Here is a 21,044-nt window from a genome sequence, read left to right on the forward strand (position 1 = left end):
TAAATTAAGACAAAATCTAATAGCCATAAATATAAATAATTTAATGCTCATAATAAACAAAATAATGCTTTTTCTTTCCTCTTACATTTGGGGCAAATTGTTTGGACAGGGAGGCTAGAAATATATAAAAATGATTAATAAATAACATTTGGTTAAAATATTATTGTTTACGTACTTTTGAAGGTGTGGTTTCCAAGATTGTACACAGTACTTGAAATACTATACCATCAATGTTCAGTCCTACACCCAGAACACCTATATCTGTTTCCACATTTATCTGGGTATATTATGACCAAATATCAATATGTCTGGTCAACGCTACACAATTTCCCTCAATTTTTGCGCACAATTTAATTGAGTATTGAGCCAATTAGCACAGATTACTGGACACTAATAAGCAATTAGCAGCAGTAAAAGGCAATAATTAGAATTTACGTGTGCATCTTGCGACGCGCTATTCTATAAAGATGCATGGATCTGAAAAGCGGGGGCATTTGATGGTCCATGGGCATTCCAAGAATTTGTGCACAGAATCACAGAATATAACAGATCCGCTACAGAGTTAGGCGCAGGGATTTACACCGGGCTTCAGTTGGTATAAATCCTCGTGCCTGAAAGTTAGTCGTGGATCCCAATGCTAGGCGCTATTCTATAAATGGTGCTTAACTCAGATGTCACCGATGGCTTGTCGGACAGACGTTGTTTGCAGCTCAGTGTTCTTACTGAGGATTTCACAGAGTTTCAACAGCAAGGATCTTGAATTTACTCTTATGTTAAGCTTTTCGCCATAACACAAGAGATCTGCCCAACCCTTGAGGCAGGCCTTTGTGCCAAAACACGGCCGTGTTGGGTCGTTTTTATGCTGTTTACATTAAAGACTTCTTGAAATCCTCCTTGGACTCACCTCACTTTTTCTTGTTTGCCACTCACGTTCATGTGAGGGTTTTTCCTCCTCCCCTTTTTTTGCTTAACTCAAAGCATCATTTATAGAATAGCACCTAGGGCCAGATTCTATATAAGGTGGCTAAAAAATCCAGTCAGTAAACATTTCCGCCTAAGCATATTCTATAAGCAGTGCCTAGATTTAGGCGCAGTATATAGAATTCATTTAGTTGATATCCCAGTGCCTAAAGCTACACACATCCATTTACACCAACGAAAACGTGGCGTAAATCCCTGCACATAGATTTATGAATATTGGGTCATGTTCTATAACTGTGTGCGTAAATTTTAGAATGCCCATGAAACGCCCATTTCCTTGCCCATAGTCATGCAACTTTTGAACTATAGGGCCCTTTTACTAAGCTGCGTAGGTGCCTATGTGCACCCAATGGATGTCAATTTAGAGTTACCGTATGGCCCTTGCGGTAATTTCATTTTTGAGGTGCATCCACCACGCACGCCGTAAACTAATTTTTATTTTCTGGCGCGCGGCAGAAACTGGGCGGTAATCGTCATTCTATGCACATAGACGATTACCACACTGTTATCACGTGAGACCTTACCGCTAAGTCAATGACTGGCGGTAAGGTCTCAGACCAAAAATGGATGCGCCCCAATTTTGATTTTGCCGCACGTTCATTTTCAGCAGAAATTTTTAAAAGGCCTTTTTTACAGGCACGCTGAAAAATGGATCTGCGCGCACCCAAAACACGAGCCTACAAGCCTACATTAGTGCAGCCCATTTTTCTGTGCAACTTAGTAAAAGGACCTCTTAAGCATTCATTACAGAATACGCTTAGCAAGTTGTATGTGTAAATTATAATTATTGCCAATCAGTGCTCATTGTTGCTTGTTAAGTGCTGTTAAAAACGCTGATTAGCTTGTTAAGCCAATTAAGTTACGCATGTAGTTATAGAATACACCAGGATTTCTATGCAGATTTCTATGTGCGCTATATAGAATCCGGCAGTTAGCAATTATTTTTTCAGTACTGATTTTTTTGCAACCTATATATAGAATTTGTGCCTTTGTGAGTAGGGGGAATTGAAATCCAGAAATTGGTTTGGATTGTTTCCAAAGTTATCCTGATGAGGTGCTTTGAATATCAACCACAGGGTTAAAAAAAAGTTCCAAAGATTGTGAGTAAATGCCTGCAGAAATGACTTGTGAGAATTACTTTGAAGGTTTCTAAAAATGCAAAGTACTTTAAATTGAAGACACCTCCAACTCCGATCCAACCATGTTAGATTCCAAGGGAAACAAATCTACAAAGTTATTTATGTGTTTACTCTACAGAAGGCAGCTGAATAATCACATACAAACATTTTCTACTCCCCTTGCTTTGTTTGCCATTAAGCTCAAGTTTCTTGGGCAATGGAAGACTATCACAACTCAACGCCCATGCATGTTCCATACATCTTCTCTAGGATTTGCAACTGGTTTCTGGCACTTGTCTCTCATTTTCAACAAATAATTGAATCCACTCTGGGTTTCCTGACATTGTGTGGAACACTGTGCCGTGTTGTCCTTTCTGCTGCACAAATTCCAGGCCTTGGGTATGACCAGTCACCAGTCCTTGGGCTTAGCCTTTGACAAGACAATGCCATGCCCCATTTTTCAGAGATGTTGCAGAACACATAAAAACTTCCCACTCTGATGATGAACAGCTGCTAATCTTCTCCCTAATTTCCCCCCTTTCACAACAAGCAAGATGGTCATTCAAAAGCCTCCAGTTTAAAAAAAAGTCCCGAAAAGAAGGCTTGTGTATCAATCTATAAAGCAAAAAGTAGAGACATTTCACTATAATTCAGCACCAAGGTCTGGACAGCTCCAGTGATAGATGAACCATTGGATGTATGCTTCATCAACATGAATAGCATTTTCAAATTTTTAAGAATCACTTAAAACCAAACGAGAGAAAGGAACAGAATCCTTGAAACAAAGGGGTAGTGATTGTAGCTTTATTGAGCAAAATATATCTTAAACATACACCTGATATTCATCCACAGGCAGCATTAAGACCAAATATCCAATACCAGGCATGTGTGCGCCTAAGTGCCGGTGATACAAGTGTAACCTATTCTATCCAGGCTGTAACCAGACTTTGCCCATGTGAATTGCCCATGTGTAAAACATGCACTATGTAAGATACACGTGTGTTTACAGAATAGCTGTTGGGGGGGGAGATGGAAAGAATGGCTGGTCGTGAACAGGCTGGAGGGAGAGAAGATGCTGGCTGGTTTGTTGGGGGAAATGTCTGAACTTGCAGGTAGGGAGAAAGGGGGCTGGAGAGAGGACATGCAGGATTGGGAGGCAAGAGAGAAAGAGGATGGGCAGAGGGGTTGGTATATGTGGGGTGCAGGATCACAGTATGGTAAAAATACCTACCGCCTTACACCATCTGATGTTCTCTTGTTCCCTAATCCTAGAATCTCTCCCCCTCTACCCCAGACCTCTGTTCCTCTCTATCTACTATCCATCATCCCTCCTCTCTCCCCAACCTCGTCATCTGAGCTCCTCCTGTGCTCTTCTATTCCTTTCTCCCACACTCATCTCTTTTCTCCCTCCACCTATGACCTCTTACCCTCACTCTCTCCCCTTCCCTTGACCCACTTCTCCTCCTCTTTCCCCCATCCTGAATATCTTTCCCATATTGATACTTAATTCCCTTTTCTCCCCCCCCCTCAAAAAAAATAACCCATGACGTAAATTAGACAGATACACAAGCAAGATCGGAAAAACTACTTTATTTTTACAATGTAGTATAAAATTAGCATTTATTATACAAAAAGATATAAATTTTGAGTTGTTTAAATTCATGTCTTTTTTTCAAAAATTGCTTACCAGCACCCACAAGTGCGAATAAACTGAAAGTTTGGACACCCCTGCAATAAATCACTGTCCTGTTCTGCAGCTATCAATTTCCCTACCCTTAACCATACTTGTGTCAGTTTTTGATCTATGTATGGCTGCTGAAGTAATTCTTAGTGAATCTACAAATACAGTGGGAAATGCCATTTTTTTTTTTTTACTGGCTTAGCGCTTCCAACAATTTTTTCTCTTGCTTCACAAATTCCTTTTTTCATCGGAATGTTTCTGAAAGTTTAAGGATGGTGCCTGATTCTACTTTTCTACTTCTGCACTTTTCGAGTATTGGTGCTGATAAGTATGCCTGGAGGCTTTTGCTAGTATCTCTGTATATGTAATCTGTAAAATCCCTTTTCTATGGCTCCAGGCATGCACAGTCTCAGTCTACAGTAATTCTTATAGATTAGCTGGAGGGCAGCGAGGAGTTTTCTTATTCCTACATCCAATGGTTTGAGATTTTTATTACTCTATGGTTTCAAAGCTGTATATAAGTGCATGGCAGGTTGCTTGGCAAATTCAATGTGAAATCACTGAATTTGCCAAGTCATTTTGGGGCATCTTGGAAGGCATACCTGGAAGAAACTTTTACCACACTCAACACCTATATATTAATTCTCTCAGAGCCAGTGTTTCCAAATGGATTTGTTTTGGGCAAGACAGAAGTGATCCTTACTTCTCAGCTAGGATACATTTGATATAATCTCTGTTTCTTAAATTTACTGTTAGTGCTTGCCGTAACGCTTCCATTGTGACAAAGACAGCCTGCATCTGCAGATCAGAGGAAACGTGTGACTGGAAATTATTTTTCATCACGGAAGTGGTGTCCAAGACAATTGAGAATATTTCTGTGTCTTTCTACTGTATTGTTTTGGTCCTCGAGAATCTTCCCTCTCTCCATGTGTTACACAGAATATTCATATGGAAAAAATAAAAACACTTCTTTTATCAATGCAGTCCTTGGAATTTTTCTGGTTTTGTTGTATTGATTCAACTGAGCCCAGTGATTACAGTCTCTTCTCCACAGCTTCTCTTGGGGTTTCTCTAGTACAGCATTGTTAACAGTGTTTACACAGTTTCCAGTGGATGACCCCCCTGCTATTTATTGTTCCTCTCTGTAGACAGACCTTCTGACATCAGCACATCACTGCCACAAACGAGATGAGTAATCGTTTTCACTTCCGAGCTACAGAATCTCCATTTGTCTGCATTTCTCACTTATGTGACTGCACAGATGTCTTTTGAGCTGGGACCCAGAGGTAAAAAGCTTATCACATTCAGTACATTGAAAAGGTGGTTTTTCTCCTCTGTGACGCTTCGTGTGCGCTGTCAGGGTGGATTTCCTGCCAAATCTTCTGTTACATTCGGTACACTGAAATGGTCTCTCCCCCGTGTGACTCTGTAGGTGCCTTACGAGCTCGCATCGCCAGGCAAAGCATTTGTCACATTCGTGACATTTAAACGGTTTCCACCCAGTGTGGAATATTTCATGGATTTTCAGCTGCGACCTGCACTTAAAACTCTTTTCACATTCATTACACTTATAAGGTTTCTCTCCTCGATGAAGCTTCAGGTGTACCAATAGGTTTGATTTCCTAGTAAATCTCTTCTCGCATTCGGTACATTTAAACGGCTTTTCCCCGGTGTGGGTTGTCTTGTGCATTTTCAGCTGCGATCGCTGGGCAAAACACTTCCCACATTCACTGCATTGATATGGTCTCTCTTTTTTGTACAGGGTCTGAGGTTGGACTAGATTTGGGCCACAATTGACATACGTCTCACTCCCCGTACACTTGCCTGTTCTCTCTCCTTCTTGGGATGCGTTTTCCGCCCTGGGTGCTGTTAAAATGCTAATGCCTTCACAGTCAGTAGAAGGTGCCAGGCTGTGCATGGAGGGGTCTTCGTTTTTCCATTCTTCCCTCTGCTGCCCATCACACGCTGTCTGCATCTCACTGCTGGTCCTGGACCCGTCTTCTGCAGATACAAATGAAAGTTTGCTCATTCTTTTTACAGCTACAAAGGACAGATACCAGGAATCTTTAATTCCACAGGATTTATTAAAGGTCTTTGCCTGGCTCAGCCTCCATGCAACATGCATTTAATTTGATTTATTTACTTACTTTATATATCATTTAGTACAACAAGGTTTTAAAGTGGTTTAAAATAAACCAGCTGAGATGTAAACTATATACAATACACATAATACAAAATTTAAAAAATTATAAAACAAAAAAAAATTATAGCTTAATAAAAAACAAGCTAAAGACTTCAAACATTACAAACCCAGGAAAAAAATAATTAATTGAATTGAACAAATTAAGTAACAAGGAAACAAAACTTCTTTCAAAGAGACAGGTCTTTAGGGCCTTCCAAAACCCTGAGTAAATAGGAATAGCAAATTTAGCCAATAAGGAATTCTTTAATGAAGACAGCTGTTTCTGGTAGCTGTCAATTTAACTAAGCTCAGAGAAGGAAGTTGAAGCAAACAATGCTGAGAAGAATGCAGTGGATGGCATTTTCTTTTAGGTCAGGGCAGGAGGGCAACAGCACTCAATGACTGAAGGGAAATAGATAATATCTGCAGGGTCTGGACATCCCATCCTCAGCCTCAGACTCCACAGCCTTCGCAATCATGTTTCATCTGGGTTTCTGACCTTCAACGTCAACGTCAACCAGCTTACAGAAACTACTTTTATGAAGATTCAAAACTACTTGCACGCACAGGTTACAAAATGCTAATATTTATGAGCTACATTGACAGCAGCCATTGAACTAACAGGAATTGTCGATATAGAATCCGCACTTACAGCACATCATCCCAGCGCCTAATTTAGGTGATCTTTACAGAATTACCCCATAGCTCTTACCTGTACCCTTACAAATTGGCACAAGCGTAACACTACTTATCCCTGCATTTAAGCACACGAAGAGGCGCGTAACCGCTGGCGTCTAGTTCTGAACTTTCCCTTACCACGGACCCTGGTGGAAGTGGGTTATTTTCCTGTAAAGGATTCTGCTTTTGACTTACCGACAATAACCTTAATAATGTCCCCTTCTCCCTCCGCTGGATTGCTGATGCACGGCTCGTCTGTTTTCTGAGGCGGTGCCCAGGGGTCCAGGTTGTAACCTGAGCTACCTGTTAGAAGAAAATGCTTTCAGATGTGTTCCTGTTTCAGGGACGGACTTACAGGACATTAAAAGACAATCGACTCTCACTCTTATGTAGAAGGGACATGTGTTTGTAATTCTGTGAGCTATGATAACTTTCTGTGAGCTATGATAACTGAACAGTATCAACGGAAGGAATTACAGCCCTAATACAAAAATGCATCATAACTATGAGGGATTATAGCTTATTCTGATCGATAAGTGGGAGATCTCTCATAAGGGAAGTGGTCAAGAGATTGGAGTGATGGGGTTCAAATTCTGATTCACTGACACTCCTTGGGGCTCATTTTTGAAAGAGAAAAACATTTCAAAAACGGCATAAAGCAGAATATGGACGTTGTTCTTTCCAATATGTCCAAATTGACATTTTCGAAACCCATTTTCCAGAAGTTTTTCTGTGCTATTCGTCAGCAGTACGTCCAAATCTCAAGGGCATGTGTAAGGGCGGGATCTGGGCGTTCCTATTACTTGGACGTTTTTCTGCCGTAATGGAACAAAACAAAAACATCCAGGACTATAAGTTGTTTGTTTTGGTCTAGACGTGTTTTAATAACGACTGAAACACAAAAAATGCCCTCTATGACCAGATGACCACTGGAGGAATAAAGAAATGACCCTACACCCCAAACCTGTGAATGAAACAGTATATACCAACCTCTATGACAGCTTCAAATGTTATGGCCAGTCCATTAGATCAGCAAGCAGGTCCCTGGAGTAGCCTAGTGGTCAGTGCAGTGCACTATGGAGATGGGGACCAAGGCCTATATCCCACTGTAACTGTTACACTTGTGGTGGAAATTGTTAGCCATCCAAAACCCACCAAAAACCTACTGTACCCAACTGTGCACCACTACAACAGCCCTTATGGTTGCAGGTGTCACATATATTTGGGTACAGTAGGTTTTTGGTGGGTTTTGGAGGGTTCCCCATACAATATAAGAATAATGGTGAGATAAGTACATAAGTAATGCCATACTGGGAAAAGACCAAAGGCCCATCAAGCCCAGCATCCTGTCCCCGACAGCAGCCAATCCAGGTCAAGGGTACCTGGCAGCTTCCCAAATGTACAAACATTCTATACATGTTATTCCTGGAATTGTGAATTTTTCCCAAGTCCATTTAGTAGCGGTCTATGGACTTGTCCTTTAGGAAACCGTCCAAACCCTTTTAAAACTCTGCCAAGCTAACCGCCTTCACCACGTTCTACGGCAACGAATTCCAGAGTTTAATTACACGTTGGGTTAAGAAAACGTTTCTCCTATTTGTTTTAAATGTACTACACTGTAGTTTCATCGCATGCCCCCTAGTCCTACTATTTTTGGAAAGCGTGAACAGACGCTTCACATCCACCTGTTCCACTCCACTCATTATTTTATATACCTCTATCATGTATACCTGGGACCTTTTATGTGAATTCCACTGAAGTGCCCCCGAGGGTGTCCTACTGCTCTGCTGGGATGTCTATCTGGCCAGTCTACTAATAATGCTTCCCCCACCCCCATACATCCCAATGGCTTGATTTTGTGCATTTTTCACTTGGACTTTTTTTTATTTCTACGAAAATGGACCAAAAAGATAAACACAGAGAGCACAAAAACATTTAGCAAATGGCCATTCCCCCCCTCCCCCCCCCAAAAAATAGACATTTTGCTGTTTTGAAAATCGCTATATTTGCTATTCGGATTCTGGACATTTTGAGCAAAGGTCGGACTTAGACGTCATATAGAAAATGCCCCTCCTGGTGACCTTAAGCAAGTCACATTAATTCCTGTGGCCTCATGTACCCACCCAAAGGGCAATTCTAGAAGCTGGAGCCCAACGTTGGTTATAGAATACTAACACTTATGCGTGTGATTTGCGCCAATAACTGGCATTCACGTGTGTTAGAAAGTATTCTCTAAATCATGCACCAAAATCACTTAGGGTTGGATTCATAAAATGCTGCTCAAAGTTTGGCGCCAAAAAAAAAAATCAGCGCTGAACAGTGTCCTATAATGAGCGTTCCGAGATAGGCAGCCTTTATAGAACAGCACATGGCGCTGTGATCTGCGTGAGGAGTTATGCCAACTGAAACTACTACTACTATAAATCATTTCTATAGCACTACCAGTCATACGCAGCGCTTTACAAATGAAACCAGGTGAAAATCCCGGCGTGCTAGTTGGACGGGAACCTGCGCTGTTCTATAACACTGCGTGCATTTTAAGAGAATGCCCCTGGCCCGCCTAGGCCCCTCTCGTGGCCACGCCTCCTTTGCAGAATCTCTTGGAAATACTCGAGCGTGTTTTTGCATGGATCTGCCGTTTCTGCCCCAATTTAGCAGCTTACAAGCGTTAGAATGTTTTTCTTCACATGGAACTAGCACCTAACGATATAGAACTTCCCTGTTAGTGTGTAACTCCAAGAGAGGCGTACATGTGGGTGGAGTACGGGCGTATCGTCAAGTGATGTGCAAAACTGATAAAATGCTATCAGTTGTGCGAATTGCATGGCGCACCAAGGAACGCCAACTTACGCCAGCCATTGACCTTGCCCTAAGTCAGCACACCTAAGTTTCAGCGTACCAACATCCCTTTACATCAACGTGACTTTAGGCGCGTCCTGAAGACATTATAAACTGACACTAAGTGCATCCCATTGTTGTGCCTGTAAGATCTTAGGAGCTGGTAAATCCCTGTCACCTTTTACAGCCCCACGCACAGCTACTTACACTGAAAAAAAAGATATGTATTTTTATTATAAACACATTCGGGATATGTCTAACACTGTCTATAATCCAAAGTGAATTGTATGCTTCCTACAGTTACTCACACACGCCAGCCACGGGTAGAGGTCGATTTCCCTCGGATCCCCAGGGCTCAGTCCAGAACCCCTCCTGCTTAATTCGGATCAAAATGTCAGGTTTGACACTGGAACAGCCTGTTACAACAAAAGACAATTAAATTAAATTTAGAAACATTGTGTTACATTCAGACGAGAGAGGCGCTGCTGTGTTGTTCATCTTCAGAAATCCATCCTTGCAGTCTCTGATGCTGTCAAATCTTAAATACAACTAAGGGGGGGATTTGGGCTAGGCCAGATGATAATAGTTCTTACATAAGTAATTATCTCTATGACTCAGTCTAACACACATCGGTGGGACACACTCCCTCCATGGGTTAATTATAAAATCTGCAGGGCTTTGAGAAAGCAGTATACTACCGTACTGTAACACTACATGTCAAACTCAATGTACCTTAGAGAGGGGCAGAAAAGAACAACTGCAGCACAAAATGGCCGCTCTGTGTTCCAGAAAATGGTCGCCTCAGCTCTATTTCAAGATAGACACACTTAGGAAGTGCTAGATTTGGACCTTAGAGCAGAACCAGGCTAGCGTGTCACCCCGAAAGATTTTCACTTAATTGATTACAAAAAGTTTATAATTATCTTTCTGTGTTTATGCAGAATTAATTATTACCACTGTAATATAAGAACAAAAGAAATATTATACAAGGTCAAACCAAAGGTCCATCAAGCCCACTGTCCTGTTTCCAGTGGTAGGCAATCTGGGTCACAAGTGCCTGGCAGGATCCCCAAAAAAAGAATCGATTCCTTATTACTAAAGACTGCCCCCTCTCTGAATCCCCCGTCCTTCCCTGGTATTCCTCAGAGGCATCCCAGCAGCCACAGTAATTCATCCCCGCTGCCTCCACTGGGCCCCACAGGCTTCCCTCTGTCACGTCCTGCCCTCACTGACATCACTTCCTTTTTCCTCAGTGGTTGGATGCAACTTGCCTAAATTTCTGCTCCAATATGGCTTTGAGCTAATATTCTACACTGTTATAGAATTACTCTCCATTTCTTTCCCAGCATCATGTACCTGTAGCCGGGATTATCTTTCCCCTCTGTGCATCACTTTGCATTCTTTCAATTTCATCCATCACTTAGACGCCTCCAATCCTCAGTGTTGCAAGGGTCTCCTACAATACCTCACAATTTGCTTGTTATGTAACCATTTCGAACAATTTTGTGTCACCTGCAAATCTCCTCACTGGTTGTTCCCTTTTCAGGTTCATTTACAAATATATTAAAAGCACCAATCCCCAGTTACTGATCCATGTTAAGCCACTGCCTCCTATCCCATGATTTCTTCATTTTCTTGAATCTCTCAAGAGGAACTTTAGCAAACTTCCTCTGAACAGCTAGATATGCTGTGATGGTTATTTAACTCTCTCTCAAAAACTCACCACCAGGGATTCAAGCAAATTGAAACGGGTACAGTGAGGGAGGTTCCTTCCCCAGAGTCCTTAGAAATTTAACCAGGAAGTAAAGAATGTCCAGGAAGAATTTTTTACTTGCCTGTTACGGGAGGATGAACCGACTCTGTCGTCCATGACTGGGGATGGCCTGTGACCTGTGGTCCCTCCTCCCGTTTAATGGTCGGGGAGAGCATGGATGTTACAAGCGGGTGGCCTGTTAGGGAAAAACACACATACCTGAGAGGGTTTACCAAGTACCTACAGCTGATCACCTATGTGGCAAATGAATTCTAAGCTGCCAAACCTTTGATGTCAATATCCCACCTCATGAGATCTCAACACTTAAAACCCTCTCCCATCCTTCACTTACCAAGCGGGGGCTCTGCCTCCTCCCAGTCATGGTACTGGCTGAAATATTTCTCTTCGGGCTGCTTAATTCTGAATATAACGTCCGGATTAATAATTGAATAACCTGCCGATACAAGGAACGTTATCATTATACCGTTTGCTTACAGGAACCTCAGTGAGGTGGGGGGGAGGGAGGGGGGACAGCATAACAGAGCTCAGAAGAAGTCCACTGGTGACCAGCTAAGGGGGCACTTAGTAAGGTGGGTGAAGTAAAAGTTGGGTTTTTACTACACCTTGATTTGCCACGAGACTAACACTAGTGTTCACTGGTGCAATTTTTAATCCGATGCTAGCAACTTGGGAGCACTGCTGCCCCAAATCAAATAGACCCCAGGAAGTTGGCAGGTAGGTTGGAGGGGGTTACTAGAGGGTGGTAAGTTGTTTTGGGTAATTGGGGGGAGTCTTTAGGACAGGGGGTTGTCATTTGGGTTGGTCAGGGTGAAAGGGGTTGTCAATCAAGGGAGGAAGAGGGAAGGGAAAAGGCATGTGATTTGATATTCTGCCTTTCTGTTTTTACAATAAAAGTGGTTTTACCTATTATATACAAGTACTTATTTTGTACCTGAGGCAATAGAGGGTTAAGTGACTTGTCCAGAGTCACAAGGAGCTATGGTGGGAATTGAACCTGGATCCCCTGGTTTTCAGTGCACTGTGCTATTAGGCTCCTCCTCCACTCCAGCTCCCAGCTGAAAGCACTGCCCCCTTTCAGAACTGGCTGGGGAGAAATTTTATGGCCCAATAATCCCAAAATGGAAAAATACCAGCTTCTTTCTGGCGGTAATTCCTCAGGAATAATGCAGTTTGCAGCGTTTACCACAAGTTGCATTATTTAGTTTAGATAACAACTTAATTACCTGAATCCAGCAATTCAAAGAAACCCAAAACTTGTTATGAACTTAATGTTTTTTATATAACCTCCTTCTCTATGTTTCCCTAATGTGTCTGTACTTATCTATTTCACTTAAAATAACATCACTCTATATTTGTTTCTTCACAGGAGGAGGCTTTCGCCCCACGGCGCTATGTAAGCCACATTGAGCCTGCAAATAGGTGGGAAAATGTGGGATACAAATGTAACAAATAAATAATAAGGAGCTGCTTTGCATGCATCTGCATCTCATTACTATGTAACCCGTGGTAACTCATATTAATGTGCGTTGCGGTAATAGAACGTGTGTTAATGCCCTTCAACATACGTTAAGAGCAAATACTGTGTGTTAGGGCTGTAACACACCTTAATAACTACCCCTCCACCCCCAGAACATTCTGCCTGTCCATACGCCTGCATTCCATTTAGCTGACGAAAGAGGAACAGGAGATCCAGGGAGAGAGTTTTCAGCGTATCCCCAGAAACTAAAGGCTTGCAGGTGAAATGACAGACAGTACATGGCCCTGTCTCACAGTAAGTCCATAAGAAACTGGTGACGGAGCCGGGACTCACCGTGAGGATGTGAGCCAGGCTAAGCCTGAATGACTTGTCTGCCGCACTGTGGCTTCACTCGCATAAACCCTCTGCTCAGGTCACTTCCTTATACATTTCAAACTCCTTTTACTGACTTACAATTGTGCATTCATTCTGTTCGGTACTGTGGCAAAACAGGGCACTTTCATGCCTGTGCCCTGTAATGTTGTTTTATATTTTTCCCTTTCAATGCATTTCCCTTGTTTGGCCAGCAGGTGGTGTCTGTCTTCTGCTTTATAGCTTTAACAAGCTGAAAAGAAGACAGACTTCTTTATTTCCACAGGAAAAGAGGAAACCCCTGGGGGAGAGTAGCCTGCAGTGCCATTGGCCAGAAACCCCTCAGTGCATGATCCAGCCAAAATGTTCTGGAATTCCCCAGGCAGCTGCCTCGGCTGGGAAAGACCTCTGCAGTGCACTGAGACCCTGTTCCAATCCTATGAGCAGTTATTTTCCTCAATTCCCCAGGTACTACTTAGGCAGTAAGAAAGTACTTAGTTAGTTTTAATGCTGATTCCTGTTATTTTTACCTGTTACTGTTTACACCTTTTTTGTGATAATAACCTAATAGTTTGTTAGCTCTGTTGTCCTGGTCTGACTAAGAATCCTGGTGGTTTGTGTTCTTAGTCTGTGGGAGTCTTGTCTGTCCTAACCCTTATCCCTCACTTGTCCTGTCTGTCTGTCTGTCTGTCCTAATTAGATTGTAAGCTCTATCGAGCAGGGACTGTCTCTCCATGATCTAATGTAAAGTGCTGCGTACATCCGGTAGTGCTATAGAAATGATAAGTAGTAGTAGTAGTAGTTTCTAGGAACTGCGGGACCCCTGGGAATGTGGTCCCAGTGTCCTTAGAAACCACCGGGGAAAAAAAACTGCAGGTGGATGTGGGAGACTGGCCCAGAGGCAAGCAGGACCCAGCAGGCAGGTGGGGGATATGCCAGCATAGAAGCATGTGCACAGGTGTGAACAGGCCTGGGCAGTGCTGGGACAGACCCTCTAGATGGCCGCAGCAGGGTTAACCCCAGGTGTGTGCTAAGGGTAGTGCTAAAACATTATGTGATAGGTACCTGTGTTGTTCCTAGAATAAATAACTCCTTAATCCTTCACTTGTCCCATTTGCTTGTCCTGAATAGACCATCTCTGTGTACAGTGCTGCATACGCATAGTAGTGCTATAGAAATGATAATTACTGGTAGTAAATGCCCAATGCATTATTTCCTCTGTGTGTTTAGTTCTGCACCTTTACTAGAACAGGCCTGCAACACACAGATCCACAGAACAGCTGCACCTGGTAACAACCCCCATCAGCCACCTCCTACATTCCTCTCAGAGGGAGGCTTTAGGATGGATTTTCATGCTTAAGAAAGCAGGTGGAGGACAGGTTGGAGTGTCACACCGGTATATCACCTATTGTTATTTCACTACGTAACCCCACCTGTTTCACCCAGAGCTGTGAATAGTACTTAACTCTGATCAACCACCCTTAATGTGGTTCTCTGTCTCAGTTCTGTATAAATTTGTGTCAATAAATTAAACTGGAGCCAAAGGGACAACCTGGGAGGCAGAGGCATAGCCAGCTCTCTGATTTTTGGGGGAGGCCCAAGGTGGACTGGGGGGGGGGGGCAATGTATTCCCTCCCCTCCCCCCAACGTTAAAAAAAATAGCTTTGCTGGTGGGGATGCGGAAGCCCTGCCAACCAAAGAAATTCCCTGCCAAGTCACTCCCCTCCTCCTCACACTGCTGCACTAACCCGGAAGTTGGTGGGGTGCTTCCAGTCACCGACGTGGGGACTCCCCAAGCACGCTCAGTTCTTCCAGGAACTGAGCGTGCACAAGGAGTTCTGGCATCAGCAAATGGAGGCGCACCGCTGACTTCCAGGTTACTGCAGCAGCATGAGGAGGAGGGGAGGGGTTGGAGAACTGTGGCCAGATGGCAGTTATGTCATTTCTTAATTCCATTTTGGGGTGGCTAAGTAACTTACAAAAAGTGACTAAGGGGTCCTTTTACTAAGCCACGTACATGTGCCCAACGCACGCCAAAATGGAGTTACTGCTTGACTACCGTGTGGGTCTTGCAGTAATTTCATTTTTGGCGCGCGTTCGCTACGCGCGTCTAAAATTATTTTTTCTTTGCGGACGCATGTCGAGTGGCATCTGATGCATGTAGGTCCTTACCGCCCAAATTCTTTACCGCTAGGTCTATGGCTGACGGTAAGGTCTCAGACCCAAAATGGACGCGTGGCAATTTTGATTTTGCCGCACGTCCATTTTCGGCCAAAAAAAAGGCCTTTTTTACAGGTGTGCTAAAAAAATGATTCTGCGCGCCCCCAAAACCTGCGCCTACATTACCGCAGGTAATTTTTCAGTGTGCCTTTATAAAAGGACCCCTGAGTGCATGAGTAGAAAACCAGGTCTGTGATCAGCCCTCTATCCACTCTCCCCCCTCCTCCAGCTGCACCAATAAGAGGGTGTGGGGAAGTCTATAACGGTGACCCAATGGATCTAAAGGCAGCCAGTAACACAAAAAATGTTTTTACCCCAGGAGATCAGGACGCTGTGAATCCCCTTGATGACCTGCCTGTACAGCTCCTTCTGCCATTCTCCCAGGACATCCCACTCCGCCTCCCAGAAATAAGCAGCGACATTGCTGAATGTGACAGGTGCCTGCAAAAAATAAAATAAACACACTCTTCAGGGCCATGCTAGCGGAGGGCAAACAAAGCAATCACCCTAGGACTCGGGACAACCATGGTGACACAAATTTCTCTCAGCAGCGAGATGATTGATAATAAGCGAGGCCTGTAGACCGGGACACATTTACAGGCCTCGCAGCACTTCTGCTACCAAGAAAACCCGTGTGAAGCCCGGCTGCCACAAGTTCTGTGCTCACAGGAGGGCACACAGGCCCCACACCAGTATCCTTTGAGAGAGCTATAACTGGAACCGCCGAGCCTGAGTGAAGTGACGGGGAGGGCACATTAAAATACAAGCGCCTTTTTTTGCAATGATTCAGGAAGTGATGTCGGGGGGGGGGGGGGGGGGAAGCTTCCGCAGTAATTTATCAGTTGTCGTTGAATATGTGCGCTTTCCTGTCACAATTCAGGAAGTGACTTCAGCGAAAGTATGTTTGAGTAGCTCTATATAAAATGTGTTGGGTGTTTTTTTTTAACTACGCGCCATTTCACTGGGAGAGCTATGCAATAAGCTGAATTGAATATACATGTTGTTTGACAATGATTTATGATATTATGCTGCCTCTGTTACAAAATAAAAGAGTGAGAAATTGAAGAATAGTATCTAAAGAGAACTCTTGAGGCAGGGACGTAGCAAGGCACCCAATTTTGGATGGGCCTGAGCCCAAGGTGGGTGGGCATGAGAACCCCGCCCCCCTCCCCACACAGCATCTCTCCCTACCTTACTGCTCAAGCAACCAGGTGTCTCTTAAATCTCCCCCCACCCCTCCATACCTTTTAAAGCCTTCAATTCTTTGCCGGCAGTGAGCAGTGACTCATATCCACTCTCCACTCCAAACGCCAGTCCTGAGCCTTCCCTGTGACCTGGTGCAACCTATACAGAAACAGGAAGTTGCTTGGGGCCGGTGCAAGTAGTGGGTATGAGTTGCTAATGCTTCCTGCCAGCAAAGAAATGAAGCCTTTAAAAGGTATGGGGGGTTAGGGGGTGGAGAATGCCTCCAAAGGAAGAGGGAGAGATGCCGGAAGTCATCAGCTGGCGAGGCTTGGGGAGCCCCACCAGCCACATCAGAGATGTACCACTACTGGGTGAATATATAAAACCAGGAGGCAGATCATATAAATGCTCCCAGGTCAATAAACATCTGCACCCAACACGGCCATGTTTCGCCAACAAATACTGGCTGCAACAGGGGCAGTACGAACCAGATGGTGTGAACTGCACACGTCACCTAGTCTGGTCCAGCACAAAGGTAAAATAACCAAGTTTCTTGAACCTGACTGACTGGGTATTTCCCAAGCACTTCTTGTGTCCTGTGGAGAAGTCCAGGGAAGGAGGAGAGACTGTACAAGTCCATGGGGTCTAAGGCACAGCGTCCATGATGGCTGTCTACGTCATATGATCAAGGGAGTGCTGCCTAACCTTAGCCAACTAGGCCTAACCTAAGGGAGAAGCAAAAAAGACCCAGGAGGTTTCGGCTGAAGGACTACACTGAAAAGAATCCATTTTTTATCACCAAGTCCAGTGTTAAGGGGTGGCAATCAGTGCCCTGGGCCCTCTTGCCGCAGGGGTCCCATTTGAAGGTGGCAAGGCCTAAAGTTAGGCTTTTGGGCCTGCTCTCCTGTTTCTGCCCTGGACCCCTGCAGGTGTAAAACCGGCCTGTTTATAGACTCCTGAAGGGATGGAGTGCCTTACAGTGCTGATACGATAAATCCCTGACCGAAGAGTTTGCAATCTGAGGCAACAGGAGATGCAGAAAGCAATTCTATAAGTTGGGCCTAAATTTAAGCACCAATAGTGTGCATATAATAAAGAAAACTGGCGCTTACATGTTTGATTGGCACCAGAAATTGAATGTTACTTGCGTAAGTGATAGACTGCATTCAGTAACTGGCGTGCCTACGTCGCTCAGTACGCAACTACAAGGGGGACATACATATGGTTGCGTCGAGGGGCATAATCGAACAGGATGCCCAAGTTTTCCTGAGGGCGTCCTCGCAGGACGTCCCTGCGAAGGGGCGGGGAAACCCCTATTACCAAAACAAGATGGGCGTCCATCTTTCATTTCGATAATACGGTCGGGGACGCCCAAATCTCAACATTTAGGTTGACCTTAGAGATGGTCGTCCTTAGAGATGGTCGTCCCCGGTTTTCGGCGATAATGGAAACCGAGGACGCCATCTCAGAAATGACCAAATCCAAACCATTTGTCGTGGGAGGAGCCAGCATTCGTAGTGCACCGGTCCCCCTCACATGCCAGGACACCAACCTGGCACCCTAGGGAGCACTGCAGTGGACTTCAGAAATTGCTCCCAGGTGCATAGCTCCCTTACCTTAGGTGCTGAGCCCCCCAAAACCCACTCCCCATAACTGTACAACACTACCATAGCCCTAAGGGGTGAAGGGGGGCACCTACATGTGGGTACAGTGGGTTTGTGGTGGGTTTTGAAGGGCTCGAATTTACCACCACAAGTGTAACAGGTGGGGGAGGGTGGGCCTGGGTCCGCCTGCCTGAAGTGCACTGCACCCACTGAAACTGCTCCAGGAACCTGCATACTGCTGTCAGGGAGCTGGGTATGCCATTTGAGGCTGGCAAAAAATATTTTTAAAGTTTTTCTTTTGAGGGTGGGAGGGGGTTAGTGACCACTGGGGGTGTAAGGGGAGATTATCCCTGATTCCCTCCAGTGGTCATTTGGTCAGTTCAGGCACCTTTTCGAGGCTTGGTCGCAAGAAAAAATGGACCAAGTAAAGTCGGCCAACTGTTCGTCAGGGACGCCCTTCTTTTTTCCATTATTGGCTGAGGACACCCATGTGTTAAGTACGCCCCAGTCCCGCCTTTGCTACGCTTCCGACACGCCCTCGGGAACTTTGGTCATCCCCGCGATGGAAAGCAGTTGGGGACATCCAAAATTGGCTTTCGATTATGTCGATTTGGGGACCCTGGGAGAAGGACGCCCATCTTCCAATTTGTGTCGAAAGATAGGCGTCCTTTTCTTTCGAAAATAAGCCTGCAACATTGTAAGTTGCTTGTGTTGACTGACACACTTAGACGCACCAATGTACACCAGCCACTGCCATAAGTGGGTGCCCCTGATTTTCGGAGTGCCAAAGCAGCTTCGCATTAGTAGACTATAACAGCTTAGGTTGGCTCAGAAGCCATTGGCACTAAGCACATCCCCTTGTGGCTCCAATGTATAATTAAAGTGACTCAGCCAGGGTCGCAAAGCGCATCAGCTGGATTTGAACCGTGGCTAACCCAGTTCTCAGCCCACGGCTGACACCATTAGGTCATGTCTTCTCCAAGAGGGTCTGTCTCCCAAGACCCAGCGCATGAGATACCAGGGATGCTTGGCAAACCACCCTGTTCAAGGAGAATTTCCAGATTTTTTGGCATATCTGAGGTTTTGCCTTAAAATTTCCCCATGTTCGTTAGGGAGAACGAGGTGGGGGGGGGGGATATTTGTGTCATTCTCCAGAGCATGAGACACCGATTGTACCTATGTAAAGTACAGATCTGGGAGGTTATAAGGAGTTTTGAGGACTCGGGAGGCAGAGGAACTGCTTCTTCAATCTTCTTACCAGTTCTACTCTGTAAAGATCTTTTAACTAAAGGTATCTCTGATGCCCATTTTGAGAGCTTGGTTTTTTATTCACTACATCTTAGGCCATTGCTTAGGCCAGCAGCTTAATAACAGATCCCAACAGCCGTGCAAACTATGAGTGCAATGATTGCTTGAAAACCCACAGGTAGCTCACATTGAATTTGTACGACTGTTATACACAGACATGCAACGAAGTCTGTATTTAAAAGCATGATGTCACCGGGGGGGGGGGGGGGGGGGTTAAATTAGGGACCAAAAAGTTAACTGACGGGGGAGAGGGGTGTAAAGGCACTTGCATCGGCCCTGCCTACCTTGAATCCAAACCGCTGCACCAGACCCTCCTAAGGTGTCACCTGCACCGCTGCTGTCACCCCCTGTTTTGCACGGACTCCACACAGACCCAGCTAAAGCCTGGGTTCATGACAAGGTTGTTTTCGCCCAACCTAGTTGCAACCCCAAATGCCGATTCTGTGATGCCATTTGTGATGTCCAGTTTGAGGAGTGCTGGTGTAGGCCTTGCAGTTCTGCCTCTCCCATATCCAGGGCTGGTGCTGTTAAGATTGCAGCAAATGAGGCAGCTGCCCTGGGCCCCATCATTACCTGGAGCTGAAGAAGATTATAGCCTCCTGATGGGCTGTACAGTTCCCTGCTAAAATATCTGCCCTGGGCTTTGGCATGTTATTCACCAATTAACCAGGATATTTAACTTTTTTGCACTTTTCCCCGTTTGCTTAAAATGTCAAGGGCCCTTGCTTTTAAAGAGACCCACCCGGCCTCCCCTCAGCCCCCCCCCCCCCTTTAGAAAGATGCAATAGCAGAAAGGAAGCTCTGTTCTATTTGCACCGTGCCAGAGAGAAGGATGGAAACGCTGCACAGGAAATGGTGTTGCTTTAAGCTCTGGTGATCTGCAAAAAAAGAGATTAGAAAAAAAAATTCTCACCGGCTCAGACATTTCCCTTCTGTTTGTGAAGCTGCAGAGAGGAATTCAGGCTGCAGAAGCCCCTTCTCCTGCTCCGATCCTGGGAAAGAGGAATTAGATAGGAGGGGGCTGCAGTGATGGCTGAGGGTCTCAGATAAAGTCTCTCCTCCCCACCCACCCTGCAGATTGGAAGCTGGAAGGGACAGATCCAGGGCTGAGAGCTTGCAGAGATCTGCAGTCCTGATGGGAGGCAAGAGTTTTCTGCTTAGCTCCTGCAGCTTTTCTGCTTTTTGCAGCCCCTGCAGACCCTAAAGGATGAGAAAGGAGAAGCAAAGCAACCTCTCTCTGGAGCATGTGCAAAGTCTCTCTGGGCTGAGGCCATGCTACTTCCCTTCCAGTGCATGCTGGGGGGAGCCTGCCTGCCTGCTTGCTTAAGGTGGAGCTATAATCAAGACAGAATGAAAGCTTCAGAGCTACCCAGTTTCAGGAAGGAGTGCAGAGGCCAGTCCTGGATTTTGGACATCTCTACCCACAGTGGGACCTGCAGCACTGATTTCCAATGAGTAGAATCAGGAACTGCAAATTCCACAGGCCAGGTCCTCAACCTTCCTGGGATCACACCTAGCCGCAGGATACCCACAATGAATATGCATGATATGATTTGCATAAAATAGAGGTAGTGCATGCAAATTTCTCTCATGCATATTCATTGTAGATGTCCTGAAAACTTGACTGGCTGGGTGTGCCCCAAATAT

The 21,044-nt window shown here is 44.8% G+C and overlaps 1 protein-coding gene across 1 annotated transcript; it reads right to left on the reverse strand.

The window, feature by feature from the left end:
• Positions 1-3,669: 3,669 nt before the first annotated feature.
• On the reverse strand, positions 3,670-20,667 carry LOC115466448 (zinc finger protein 12-like). Its single transcript, XM_030197669.1, has 7 exons — positions 20,311-20,667; positions 15,615-15,741; positions 11,584-11,685; positions 11,314-11,427; positions 9,787-9,894; positions 6,836-6,943; positions 3,670-5,781 (listed from the first exon to the last, which is right to left on the reverse strand). Exons 1-7 carry the CDS (start codon positions 20,320-20,322, stop codon positions 4,994-4,996), a joined length of 1,359 nt encoding a protein of 452 aa, XP_030053529.1. The 5' UTR covers positions 20,323-20,667; the 3' UTR covers positions 3,670-4,993.
• Between the last annotated feature and the right edge of the window lie 377 nt (positions 20,668-21,044).

This window comes from Microcaecilia unicolor, chromosome 3 (assembly GCF_901765095.1).
Source record: "Microcaecilia unicolor chromosome 3, aMicUni1.1, whole genome shotgun sequence".
In the NCBI taxonomy this organism is placed as follows: domain Eukaryota; kingdom Metazoa; phylum Chordata; class Amphibia; order Gymnophiona; family Siphonopidae; genus Microcaecilia; species Microcaecilia unicolor.